Source organism: Ranitomeya variabilis, chromosome 7 (assembly GCF_051348905.1).
Source record: "Ranitomeya variabilis isolate aRanVar5 chromosome 7, aRanVar5.hap1, whole genome shotgun sequence".
NCBI classification, from domain to species: Eukaryota; Metazoa; Chordata; class Amphibia; order Anura; family Dendrobatidae; genus Ranitomeya; species Ranitomeya variabilis.
This window is the reverse complement of record NC_135238.1, coordinates 57139751-57154585: the sequence shown is the minus strand read 5'-3', so window position 1 is coordinate 57154585 and position 14835 is coordinate 57139751. Positions and strand designations below refer to the sequence as shown.

The 14835-nt window shown below is 41.2% G+C and overlaps 1 protein-coding gene across 2 annotated transcripts in view; it reads right to left on the bottom strand.

Moving 5' to 3' along the window:
• SNX29 (sorting nexin 29) overlaps positions 1-14835 on the bottom strand; it is a 565512-nt gene that overhangs the window by 254921 nt on the left and 295756 nt on the right. For both annotated transcript variants that reach the window (XM_077275156.1, XM_077275157.1), the window contains exons 16-18: positions 12783-12899; positions 6634-6689; positions 2741-2822 (exon numbers count right to left, since the gene is read on the bottom strand). In XM_077275156.1, the coding sequence (XP_077131271.1) occupies positions 2741-2822; positions 6634-6689; positions 12783-12899 (255 nt within the window). The remainder of the gene's footprint in view (positions 1-2740; positions 2823-6633; positions 6690-12782; positions 12900-14835) is intronic.

The following is a 14835-nucleotide window of genomic DNA, read 5'->3' as shown; positions in this document are numbered from 1 at the left end:
CAAGGATATCCCATTAAAGGATATCAAGCCTCCAGTCACCAATAATGTAGAGACGGAGACCCAGATTCCAGTGAAGTGTCACTTATTGGGCTGCTTGCTGTAGTCTTTATTAAATAACTGTTTTATCAGCAGGAAATTATCACTACAGAATTAGTAAACCACACCCCCACCGCCGACTGGCAGTATTCTGCCTATGCACAGCGTGCACAAAAAGCTGCCAATCAGTGGTGTGGGCGGAGTTATAAAAAGCTACACATTCAGAGAACTCGTAGATCTGCAGCAGATAAAACGGTAGTTTTATCAAAACTGTAGCAAGTAGCCCAGTAAGTGATACATCTTTTGAATCACAGTTCCTGCCCCTATATCATGCTGTTCACAGATGGGGTAGCAAAAATCTAGTGCTAGATGCCCTTTAATAAGAACATAATTTACCTGTATGACTATGTAGCAACCATTACTTTAAAAGTAAACAAGCAAAGGGTTATCAGAAACACATAGTTCAACCACCAGTTTTCAGAGCTGAAAAGTGTATAAACTCAAATCAACTGGCAAGCCCCTAAAAATAAAGCGGTTCATAAGTGGCCACATCTAATCAGTAATGTGAATTGGACCATAGAGAGGGTGGTAATAGGCACTTCTGACAGAAGCTCTTGTTCTTGAACACAGACATTTTCTAACACCGGTTCTGAAAAATGAACATGATAATTAACTTTTCACTTTTCTCTCAGGAAAAAGAAGAGTGGTGCTCAATACTAATGTGTAACCAGCGATGAAACCTCTCCTCCACTCTTTAGATAGCCAAAGTGTTTGTCAGTGGTACGGGAAGACAGAAGACATCTGCATGCCAATGCCAATCCTTAAATATCATCTTATCAACATTAATCGGAACATCATCAGCCTCGTTGGGGAATGCAGTTGGACGACTATTCTTACTCTGCAGATGAAATATCTGTCAACCACACGAGTTACCAATAAGGCCGAACTATCAAATCCAAGCTTTTGGCAGACATCAATAACCACATCAATGAACAGTCAGCTTTAGTATAAAGTGCCAGTAATCCTAAAGTCATTTGTAGTCAAGTGAGAATGTAGAGGCATTTTATGAGGTCAACAATTTGCACATATATTTGGTGTAGACCAAGGTTCACACAACTGGATCTCCACATTCTCCACCTCAAGAACCCAGAGTTCATTGTTACAGATTTGTTGATGGGAGGCCACCCTTACAAATTTGCCATCACGGCCAAGTTGGAAAACCAACTCAAACTCCCAGAAGGGTTAAGACTGACTGTAGCAAACCACAATTTAATGAAGGTTAAGTAGGAAAGATTTGAGATTTTTCCAAAAAGATTATTCACAAGAAGTAATGAAAAGCTGAGCTTAAAACCTATTACACTGAATCAGGAATGGTCAAGAGTAGAGATGGGAGAATCAATTTGTAGGACTCCGATCCATCGGCTTGGTCAGTCATCTATGACCGGGAGGCTAAAACCTACTAAGCTGAATCTATATAGTCAGTAAGGGACAAAAGTTGAGATGGGAGAATCGATTTGTAGGACTCCGATCCATCGGCTCGGTCAGTGATCTATGACCGGGAGGCTAAAACCTACTAAGCTGAATCTACATAGTCAGTAAAGGTCAAGAGTTGAGATGGGAGTATTGATTTGTTGGACTCCGATCCATCGGCTCGGTCAGTGATCTGTGCCCAGGAGGCTAAAACTTATTAAGCTGAATCTACATAGTCAGGAATGGTCAAGAGTAGAGATGGGAGAAGCGAGTTGCAGGACTCCAATCCATCAGCCCGGTAAGTGATCTGCGACCGGGAGGCATGCGAATCTCCTTATTGTTGTGCATGTTCACTATGCTGCAAGTATGATGTCACGCCAGCCCAGCTAATCAAGAGGATCCGGGAATGCCGGGAGGTATGAAGATTTGACCAGTGGTCACCATCCTGCAAATTGATTCTTCCCCATCTGTAGTCAAGAAAAACCGGAAACGAAGAGCAAATGTAGCTAGGAAAACTAGTAGATAAAGTGAGAACATCAGAGGAGGATTGAAGGGTCTTGTGAGAAGCTAAACCTTGAATACAGAGTAGACAAAGTCAGAAACAAACCCAAATTCATTATCTAAATTGGGCATCCAGAAATCTGGAAATACTTGGGTGGAGAATGAGAAAAAAAATATAGTAAAGTGGAAAATGTAGTGTTCATTTCTCAAAGAATCCACATAAGAAATCAAAGATTGATACTAGATTTCTGCGTGGGAAGTTCCAGTGGATCCAAGGGAGGATTATCTTCATTGTCATTCTCTGTCCCTAATCCGCAGCTTTTCTCTATGTAATGCCTGGAAATAACGAGCCTCCTGCAGATTTTACAATCCACGATGAAATCATAATTCAGTTTGGATATTTTCCGCTTCATGTGAATAGGATATGAAACACCTCATTTACTTGCATTGGATGAAAGAACGTTAGGGGATTTGATGAAGATTTAGGAGCAGATTCCATACCTCAAGCCGTATCAAATCCTGAATGTGCTAACATAGCCTTAACATCCAAGTCATAAAAACATTGAGAAAGAATAAGTAACCACGAAGCAAAGCAAAACATGAATTTTAGTGGGAAACATAATAGTTGAAACAATTCAGTAAAATATTTAAGTATTATAGCAACTGTTCTCCGGCATCCTTCGCCCTCCCTTACAGATAACCTGTCATATTCTATCCCGGCACATCATCTTACCTGATAGACATGAAAAGCGTGGGTAGATTTACCTCGCAGGAAAACAGAGGGTATCCAAACATTTACAAGGGCACGGTGTGATCTGTAACAGAGACAGCGAGGAAAAGCTTACTGACATTTACAGGAATGAAGAGGAACAGAGCTGATATTTCGTCTACTGGAACAAAGAAAAATGTCACGAAAATAAACTAGAATTATTAGGCGGATAGGAGGCAACTGAGAGTCACGTGTAGGGTACGAGGTCTCGACAGGCAGAACATTCTCAACACTTTCTGTATCCGGGATGATGAGTGGCCTCGTCTATCCTGAAGTCCTCTGTTCTCAGCTAAATTCAGATTTTACACCAGAAGATAAGTTTGTTACATAATCAAGAGATAAATGCTCGAAACACAATTTGATGGTAGAGGCCAGTCTAGCCTAACCGATTCCTGCACCGGAAAATAACGCTCAAGTATGTGCAAGAGGAAGAAAATGAAATTCTCAGCAGACCATTACAGCACAGCACATTACCCAAGACACTCCGCTCGTAAATGCTGTCCATACTCATTGTCAATATATAATTTAACATCACTTGGAAGGACACACTGCATGATGAGTGTTTACATGTGTTTGTACATTTCTTCTTTATTCTTTCGGCCTATTTTTTGTGGGGGTTTTTTTTGTAAACTTTTTGTTACATAAGTTGCTATTTCGGGTACATGCTTCTTTAAAAGCAATTTGGTCAAACATTAATTTTGAAAATAGATCTTTACATTAATGTTCCAATAATATCTAAAAACATATTTAAATGGGTTGTCCGGTCTTAAACTACAAGTCTGCAGTCACTTTTTTCCTAAATGCCGTTTCAATTTTTTCCCGATTTACACTGGTTCCCAATACTAGCCATGAGGTCCTTATTATATTATTAAAGAACAACATGGATGCCTGGTACCCATAGTACAGTGCCTTGCGAAGGTATTCGTCTCCCTGGAACTTTTCAACCTTTTTCCCACATATTATGCTTCAAACATAAAGATACCAAATCTAAATTTTTGGTGAAGAATCAACAACAAGTGGAACACAATTGTGAAGTTGAACAAATTTATTGGTTATTTTACATTTTTGTAGAAATTCAAAAACTGAAAAGTGGGGCGTGCAATATTATTCGGCCCCTTTACTTTCAGTGCAGTAAACTCCCTCCAGAAGTTCATGGTGGATCTCTGAATGATCCAATGTTGTCCTAAATGCCTAATGATGATAAATATAATCCACCTGTGTGTAATCAAGTCTCCGTATAAATGCACCTGCTCTGTGATAGTCTCAGATTTCTGTTTGAAGCACAGAGAGCATCATGAAGACCAAGGAACACAACAGGCAGGTCCGTGATACTGTTGTGGGAAAGTTTAAAGCCGGATTTGGATACAAAATGATTTCCAAAACTTTAAACATCCCAAGGAGCACTGTGCAAACGCCCATATTGAAATGGAAGGAGTATAATACCACTGCAAATTTACCAAGACCCGGCCGTCTCTCTAAACTTTCATCTCAAACAAGGAGAAGACTGATCAGAGATGCAGCCAAGAGGCCCATGATCACTCTGGATGAACTGCAGAGATCTACAGCTGAGGTGGGACAGTCTGTCCATAGGACAACAATCAGTCGCACACTGCATAAATCTGGCTTTTATGGAAGAGTGGCAAGGAAAAAGCCATTTCTCAAAGATATCCATAAGAAGTGTCCTTTAGTTTGCAACAAGCCACCTGGGAGAAACAACAAACATGTGGAAGAAGGTGCTCTGGTCAGATGAAACCAAAATCGAACTTTTTGGCAACAATGCCAAACGATATATTTGGCGAAAAGGCAACACAGCTCATCACCCTGAACACACCATCCCCACTGTCAAACATGGTGGTGGCAGCATCATGCTTTTCTTCAGCAGGGACATGGAAGATGGTTAAAATTCATGGGAAGATGAATGGAGCCAAATACGGGACCATTCTTAAATAAAACCTGGAGTCTGCAAAAGACCTGAGACTGGGACGAAGATTTCTCTTCCAACAAGACAATGATCCCAAACATAAAGCCACCTTGTCAGAATGCAGCATTAGTGCTGCACAAGATGGCTCTTTTAGTTACAAACGCCTGGGGGGGTGTGACAGGTTCCCTTTAAAATAACCAATAAATTTCGTTCAACTTCACAATCATGTTCCACTTGTTGTTGATTCTTCACCAAAAATTTACATTTGGTATCTTTATGTTTGAAGCAAGATATGTGGGAAAAGGTTGAAAAGTTCCAGGGAGCGAATACTTTTGCAAGGCACTGTAGATGGTAAATGGTGGCACGGTTGCTCTTCAGTAAAGTGAGTGCAAGAAAGATAATCCAATAAACTTGCCTGGCTGATACCACATTTAGAATGGAGAAACCCAATAATTTACTGATCTCTATAAATTGAGGAACTTATTGGGCCATAAACAAATTGAAGAGGGTCTAGATAAATATCTGATTATATATTAGAGGAGGGACCTGTATTAATCTCCAAAATGAGGGTGTGGAGCTGCAAAGCAAACTTATTTGGATTAACTCCCAAATAAATTGAAATATCCATGCACATGCCAGTGGCTGCCTTATCAAGGGGTAGTGAAGATGGACAGATATGTCTGAGATGGTTTAGTGACTCCTGCATTGAGCAGGGGGTTGGACAGAATGACCCAGGAGGTCCTGCCCAACTCTAACAAGCTAGGATTCTATGAGATAGGTGCCTACGACTGATACTTATCATACATTTATGGTATAGCGTATGGACATGTCATACATTTCTAATATCAGAAAACCCCTTTAATTTCAAAATATTTTTTTTTATAAGAAAAAGAGTCCTGCTAAACTGATTTTCTTGTCAGTGTCAAAAATGTATTGGAAAGCTTTTCTTCAGAAGAATATTTGAAGTTAATAGGAAAGTCCAGGCTTGGAGTTCAAGTTTGTAGTCACTGTACGTGACTGCAGACTTGTGAATCCTCACAGCGTGCACAGTGCGCAATGTCAGGATACTCTGTAACTGGTGCCGAACGGGTGAATGACTGCAAGCATGCGATTTGCATACAAGCAGTCACATCTTTCAATAAGTGAAATTGTCACGTCTAGTCAGAATGTGGCCAGAAGTTTTCAAATTGCATAACTGCGGTCACATGACTGCCCAATGTTGACACAGGAACATTCTGAGAGCATGCACTGTACAAGCTGTAAGGATTACCAAGTAAATAGTCACATAGAGGGACTGCAAACTTGAACCCCAATCCTGGACAACCCCTTAAGGTTGAAATTTAAGACATCTTCTGACGAAAAAAAATAAATTAAAACGCATAAATTTTACAGTCCCTTTAAATTCAGTGGGGAAATGCGGGTAACAGACGACTGACGTATCAGAAAACAAGGATATTCTAGCAATGAGGGTCCGAACGAACAAAGTCCCTGACATCTACTGACATGTATCAATGATGTGTCTACGGCATGTTGAAAGATAATTCAGAGTTCTCTGGTAGAGAGGAATGAAGCGGGAGCAGGGAGGTGTCACTGTGAAGAATGTTGTTGTTATGTAGTAGATCCTTAGCAACTGGAATGTCAGATATGACAGCTGTCAAATCTAGAGTGGCGCTGTGCTAACAAAAGAGAAAGCAGAGCAGTAAAGCCAAGGAATGTGTCATTTTATTATAGGACTTTAATATTTTAATTTGCATGCAAGATATAGCATTTCTTTAGATGTCCACTTTCTGTTGTAGATCAACACAACTTTCATTTGATTCTGTCATAAATTATGTATTTAAATGTTGTATAGATGATTTATGAAGCTCATTCTCTGGAAAACTTAGAAACTCAAAGGATTTTTGGTGGCTTCACAGGAGCAAGTTCTAAAACTTACATTTCAAAGTCTGACAAACTCTGGTCTTCAGAGGTTTGACTCAAATCTCCAGGGACCTAGAATGACAAAAGCAGAACACATTACAATGTGTAGCCGAAAATATTTACCGGTAATTAAAGACAACTGTCTAGAGCACACCGAAGACACTCGGGTAGCCCACGGACATGCTCGGATACACCTTATCCAAGCACGTTCACTCATCATTAGTCATTATAAAAAAAATCCTAAGTACATTTACGGTAATTAGGAAATCACATTTCATTTGTCTAGGGGGTGGGAGGTATTGATAACAGCACAATAATTAATTGCCTACAAAGCCAATTTTTGGTTTTATTTTTCTTTGGAATTAGCTAGATGGAGGCGTCATTTTTTTACAGAATGAGTTGTAGTTTTGAACGACATCCTCCATTTTACCATATAATGTGCTGAAAATGGTGAAACAAAAATCCAACTGGGATAAAATGGAGAAAAGAATGCAATTTCTCAATAGTTTCAGGTTTGTTTATGCGTTGCTGATTGAATGGTAAAAATTACCTTTAAAGATGACTCTCGAAGGTCAATACAATTATGGCTATACCAAACTTGCACAGATTTGTTTGTTTACTTTTATGCATGTACAGTAAAGGCCCCGTCTCACATAGCGATTTACCAACGATCACGACCAGCGATACGACCTGGCCGTGATCGTTGGTAAGTCGTTGTGTGGTCGCTGGGGAGCTGTCACACAGACAGCTCTCTCCAGCGACCAACGATCAGGGGAACGACTTCGGCATCGTTGAAACTGTCTTCAACGATGCCGAAGTCCCCCTGCAGCACCCGGGTAACCAGGGTAAACATCGGGTTACTAAGCGCAGGGCCGCGCTTAGTAACCCGATGTTTACCCTGGTTACCAAAAAAAACAAACAGTACATACTCACCATCTGATGTCCGTCAGGTCCCTTGCCGTCTACTTCCTGCTCTGACTGAGTGCCGCCGTACAGTGAGAGCAGAGCGCAGCGGTGACGTCACTGCTGTGCTGTGCTCTCACTGTACGGCGGCACTCAGTCAGAGCAGGAAGTAGATGGCAAGGGACCTGACGGACACCGAAAGGCGAGTATGTACTGTTTGTTTTTTTTGGTAACCAGGGTAAACATCGGGTTACTAAGCGCGGCCCTGCGCTTAGTAACCCGATGTTTACCCTGGTTACCAGTGAAGACATCGCTGGATCGGTGTCACACACCGATTCAGCGATGTCAGCGGGACCTCAACGACCAAAAAACGGTCCAGGCCATTCCGACACGACCAGCGATCTCGCAGCAGGGGCCTGGTTGCTGGTACGTGTCACACATAGCGAGATCGCTACTGAGGTCGCTGTTGCGTCACAAAACTTGTGACTCAGCAGCGATCTCGCTAGCGATCTCGCTATGTGTGACGGGGCCTTAAGAATCTGCAGTGATCTATTAGAAATGGTGGTTCAAAGCTTGTGAACCCTTCGTGATTTTACATTTTTTTCACATAAAATTGACCTAAAACTATGTCAAATTTTCATGCAAGATCTAAAAGTAGGTCAAATAAGTTAATTATTAAATATTGTTATTTATTAAATGAGAAATATCATTCAAAACTACATGTTTGATTCACAAAAGTATTTGAACCTTTAAGATAAGCAGATAACTTGAAGGTGAAATTAGAGTCTGGTATTTTCAATCAATGGGATGACAATCAGGTGTGAGTTGATAACCTATTTTGTTGGAGGAACAGGGACCTAAATAAGTCTGAACTTCACAACACATCTGTGGAAGGGTATCATCGTATGAACAAGGTAGATTTCAGAAGACCTCAGATGAAGAGTTGCTCATCAGTCTGAAGAAGGTTATAAAACCATCCCTAAAGAGTTTGAACTCCACCAGTCCCCAGTCATATAAATTGTGGGCAAACGGAGGAAATATAAGACCATTATTAACCTTCCCAGGAACGGTCAACCAACACAGATCACTCGAAGAGCAAGGTGTATTAACAGTCCACAGCATCACAAAAGAACCAAAGATAACCTCTAAGAAACTAAAGGCCTCTCTCACATAGAAAGCTCCGCAATTGCAGAAACTCTAGCCAGGACAGCGGTGTCGTAAGATCAGAACCTCATAACCCCCGCACGCCGGAGAGCCCCGCAAGCTTATCCTTCACCTGACCCAGTCCCACCCCGTCAAGTCGTGACCAACACAGATACGTAGATCTATTCATTGCTGGGGAAAAGCCGGATTGTCAAAAAGGGGACTCAGTCTGCTCAATCGGGAGGTCAGGCGTAATTTCACATAGGATCTATTCCAAAACCTCAAAACAATCTATGTGAGTGGAGCAAAACTCGATACAGGTGGGCGTCTGGTCCCCCCCAGCCAAGGCAGCCAGTACAAAGAAGAGGGCGATAAAAGTTTCTCCAGAAGCACCCACTGTTTATGAGCATCACTGAACCTCCAGTCGACAATCCTAGAGAGCAAGACTGCCTGGTAATAACATTTAAAATCAGGAAGGCCTACCCTACCCTTAGTCTTGGGTCTCACTAACACTGAGAATCGAGTCCGCGGCTTCTTAGTTCCCCAAATAAAGCTATTGATGGCCGACTGCAGGCACCTGAAAAAGCAATCCGGAACCTGCACTGTAGCAGTCTGAAAGAGATAGAGGAATCGGGGTAAAATATCCATTTTGACCACTCCCACCCGTTCGAACCAAGATAGCTGAGGTCTGCCATACCGTTTAAGGTCCAAGATAGTTTTCTGCAAGAGCGGGACGTAGTTCAGAGCATATGTTGCGCTAATGTCAGCAGGTATTAAGACTCCTAAATATTTTAAGGCGTCGGTCTTCCACTTAAAAGAGAAGGACGCCTGGAGCTGAGAGACTAGATTATCAGGCAGGGAGACATTGAGCGCCTCCGTCTTGGAGTAGTTGACTTTAAAGTTTGAAACCTCCCCGAACCTACGGAACTCTCGGAGAAGTACAGGAAAAGCCACGGTCGGGTTGGTAATGTACAGCAATAAATCATCCGCATACAGGGATATCTTAAACTCATGTTGGCCAATCCGCAGACCCTCAATATCAGGTGTCTTCCGTAATGCCACTGCCAGATGCTCCACTGCAAGGATATAAAGTAAGGGGGAAAGGGGGCAACCCTGACGGGTCCCGTTTCTTATGTCAATGGGCGGGGAAAGGGTGCCGTTCACTCTAAGATGGGCCGTAGGCCTATTATACAGAGCAAAAATCCTCTCCAACATGTTAGGTCCCACTCCCAGTTGTTTCAGGGAGGCACGTAGAAAGGTCCAGCCTAGGCGATCAAACGCCTTCTCAGCGTCAATAGATAATAAGCATGCTGGTACCTTTCCTGTGCGCATGTACGAGGTCAGAAGCAACGTCTTCACCGTGTTATCCCTGGCCTCCCTGTGCGGCACAAAGCCCACCTGATCACTATGGATGGACCCAGGGAGAATAGGGTTCAGTCTACCAGCTAACACTTTCGCGAACACCTTCACATCCACATTAATGAGAAATATGGGCCTATAGCTAGCACATAATAGGGGATCTTTTCCCAGTTTAGGAATCACGGTGATTGTGGTCATCAGCGTTTGGGGGGCAAAGGGGCAGCTGGCTGAGATGGAGTTAAACAGTTTGGTCATGAAGGGGACCAGGGAATTCACATATAACTTATAGAAGGCGGCGGAGAATCCGTCAGGACCAGGGCTTTTACCATTAGCCAAAGATTTTGTCGTGTCTAAAACCTCCTGTTCTGAGAGAGAACTCTCCAGGGCCTCAGACTCCTCCACCAACATAGGCGGGAGCTCAGTGTCCCGGATGTAGTCGTCCACCCGTGCTTGAAACTCGGAAGGGGACATATCAGACAACGGGCCGCTTAAATTGTAGAGAGAGTCATAATATGCTCTGAATGAGTCCACAATCTCCTCAGGAAAATGGACCAGTTCACCCGTAGCAGACCTCATGGTATGGATCTGATGTTGTAATTTGACGGGAAACAGTTTAGCTTTGAACCTGTTTTAAGGAGTCTATAAAGTAAATCCTTTTAAATTCTAAAGGAATAATTTCTTAAACTTCTATTCCCCTACTTGAGCAGGCATCACTGCTGTTTTCTCTCATTTTCTTCACCATCACACGATTGCACACTGAAAAATGTAAAATTGCTATATGTTTGTCTCAGAGATGCACTAAACACTGCGGTCTACCCATGAGGATGACGGATAGGGCACTTACTGAAGGAGTAAGCAAGCAATAACAGCGCTCTGCTAGGAAATCGATGACACAAATTTCCAAATAACTATCACATGCTACCAATCTATTCGGATTTATTTGTAATCTTCAGAGGACATATTCAACTTTTATGACTCAAATTGCTGAATATTTAAATGTTGCATTATACATTAGGCAAGGAAAGTGGGCTTGGAACATAAAAGGCTTGAGGTAGAATATGCAAAGCATGGCTCAGACACCACATTTAGCTGGATACACTTTACACATTAAGGTTCATATGAGGACATCTTACCTAGAAGTTATAAAGTTGCGGATTTGTTATGTAACAAGTATCGGGTGGGTTGTGTTATTTCATTATTTATAGATCAGCAGACTAAACTATTATTATTATTGATAGTAATATTAATGTCATCCTTAAATTCAATCTATCAGCAGGATTTCATGTCCCAATCTATTTATATGGGCATGTAGCTCTTTCAAAGACAAGTCCAGTCCTACCTTTACATGACCAGTCCATATCTCCATTACTGAGAAATCAGCCTTTGAATTGACATGCAAACGAGGCTGAAAAGCTATTTGTAGATCTAAAAGCCTCTGTCACTCCAGCTCTATTACCTGCCCTGCACTGCCTCCTTCTGCTCCTTTACCTGATGTCACACAGCATAGGGTAGTTAATCAAGCAGGAGGAGGCAGGGCGGAGTTGGGCGGGTGATAGAGCTGGAGTGGCCGAGGCTTCAGATCGAATCATTTTAATGTCATTTCAAATCCTGATTTCTCATCAACAGAAAAACTAACTAGCCATGTAAAGGTATCACTGGACTTGTTTTTGGAAAACCTACATGAACATATAAATAGCTTGGGGTGTGAAATCTTCCTGGCAGATTCACTTTAAAGGGAATCTGTCAGCAAAATCAACCCCCCAGACATCACACATGGGCATTCAGGTCTTTGAAAGCTAAATTCATCAACGCCTCTATATCTTCTTACTGTATTACATTTCAATCTCAAGAAATTAGTATTTTTAGTCGCATGCAAATGAGTGGTTAAGTTCTCTGTCTCACCCAGAGCACTTAACTAGTCACTGCCTACTTAGGTCGTTTCCCCACCAGCTTCTTTAGATTAACAGATAGGTCACAGTTTGATTTCCTTGCCTGGAGTCTCACAGTGAGCTAGTAATCAATCTAAAGAGGAAGGAGCTGGGTAGGGAAATAGCCTAGGGAGATGAAGGCTTGTTAAGTGCACTGCCACGCCTACAGCACCTAACACATCATTTGCAAATGAATGAAAGCTCTAATTTCTTGAGAATTCAGCAGCAGATTGAAATGTAAAGTGCTTCAAGCCCATAAACTCAGGGACGGTTTCTAGGGAGGGAGGAGGAGACGGTTAGATCTTACTGACAGAATTCCTTTACAAGGTAACAAAAATAAGAAAAACAAGCATCGCACTTACAAATGACCTTTAACAGATTACAACGGGGATAAATTGCACACACATCCTATTAAAAATGGTTTGATGCTCAATCTTATATTATTTATCTTACTTCCAAAACTAGAAGTCTATTCAGACTGTGTTTCCTCCCTCTACAAACCTACCTACGACCGATACTGCCTTTTCCGTAGGTGGTTCTACCGTAAACCCCAAGAAGTATACTCTTTGTCCTGGGGATATGTCGCACCCCCGAATCAGATATTGATGACGTACCCCAAGGATAGGCCATCAATTTAAAAGTCCCAGTTAACCCGATAAAGTGTTTGCTGTGCTTTTTCACGCTGCGTTTTTTTTTTTTTTTTAAAAACCATTTATCACTTATATCATCCAAAATATAACATTTTGCAAAAACATATACTGTCTTCATTGCTACTCATCCAATTAATCTTCAACCGCAAGTGGAAAATCGGTACACAATAAAGAACGCTTACCGGCCCTCTGAGATCAATAAGTTCTTGCCTCATTTGTGACACAAGCGCTTCTTTTGCAATGAGAGTACGGTGAAGCCTTTCATTGAATTCAATTAACTCTCCGTGCATTTCAGCAACCTGAAAAAAGGGGACCGCGTTAGACCCATAAATCTGCACACACAGATCTGTACATTTATCATTATAACGACTCTAGAAATGTAAGTATATGATATACATGAAAGAGTTACTATCCTGCTTGGTGTTGAAGACAACCCATCATAATAATCGCGGCAAGTCAGACCAATTTCTGCCGGCGTATTGACTATCCCGGGATTGTGAGAAATATGTTTGCTTGCTTTCAATGAGCTTTTAAGTGACAACCGTTTCTTGAAATGAACATCAGTTTCGAAAGTGAAGATCAATTACAGGAAGCAATACTGCAGTCTTTGAAACATTAGTGTGTTTAGATCAAAGATCGCGGCGTCGACAGGATTCAGCATAAATCACTTTTAATGAATTTGTCTTTCTTCTGGCTTGGTAGGAAATCTAGTTCTATAATTTACTTAAGATACTTTTCAAGCATTAAATCTCAAGAGTGCAAGTAACCATAATAGGAATAAAAAATCTTATAATCTAGTGTCCATATACTTATGCGGTGGGCACAAGGGACACGTCCGCTGCAGAACTTACAAAATCTAAAGCAGTTACATCTTGAATGACTCTTCCAAGGCTGGTTCTCAGGAGGATATCCTCTTCCCATTCCTCTAGACTGACATGTCTCCATGTGTGTAAGTATTGGAAAAGACTCATCAAGTCTATGGGAGAGGGTGTGGAGAGATTACCGGGGACTGGCATCCTTCATTAGTCATCCAAGACACAGACCACGAGTCATCAAGACCAGCAATCTTCACACCAATGTTAATGAATCAGGTGTCTAACAAGTGGTGTGCACTTCGCCAAAAATTGTACTCTACTCAGTGACTGGAGTAAGATTTATAGAACAAGGAATCTCACTGTTCGTCATTAAATAGACGTGTTTTGGTGGCACGCCCCTATCGTGTCCCTGTCCTGCCTTAGCTCTGGCCATTTTCTCAAAGCAGGGTGAAAATGCCAAAAGTTTCAAAGTATGTTTTCTCTGAAATACGTTTTAGAAATGGCTACAATTAATCAACTAGTGTCTAATTCATGCCGTGTTCGGGCAGCATGAAACTATGGTCAGGTTCCCTTTAAATCTGGTTATAGCAACAGATCGAACAACATGGTATAAAATGAACATGCGGAATAAACACTTGTATATGATGGGAGTCCAACATTTTTAAACAGTTGAAAACCCTCCAAATGCATCTAAAGAAAAAACAAGAAGCAAATACAATAAAATACTCAATATCTAATTCCCTTTGACTTTTTTTCTCCTCCTGTAAATGTCTTACAATACAGAATAGCAGAAGAGAAGAGTTTTCTTTTTTATTTTGGAACAATCAAAGAACCACTTCTGTTTACCTAAAAAATAAAAATTGTGAAAAAAAAAATCAAACTAATTAACTTTATAGAGTGGGAAGATACTTTGTCAGCATATTCACCGACTAATGATTATCTCAGCGATTTAAAAGATATAGAAAAAAGGAAAAATGGGTAAAAAAAAAAAAAAAAATCACACTTTTTCTGCATTCTCAGTTTTGACAATAGGAACTGACAGCAATTGTAATAACATGCTTTTGTGTGGTACGGTAATTACAGATGATTGTGAATTTACCTACGTGCACAATAAATGGTCACTGTCGTTTCAACAAACTTTGCATAAATCATAGCACAGGCGAATAAGAAACTTTGGAATTTATTTGATCAGAAAAATCCTCCTGCCCCACTTCCTCAAGTCATCATCCACTCTGAAAAAAGCTCTAATTGGTTTTAATCAAAGTACAGTAAGTCAGAATGCCAGCAGAGTGAGTGCTAGGCTGCACATTATATGGACTTCTATGGGAAGGTGTTGGGAAAAGAACAGCACTTAGCACAGCGTGACAGGAAAACACAAGAAGACGGAGATACGGATTGTAGAAAATGTATTTTGCTTTAG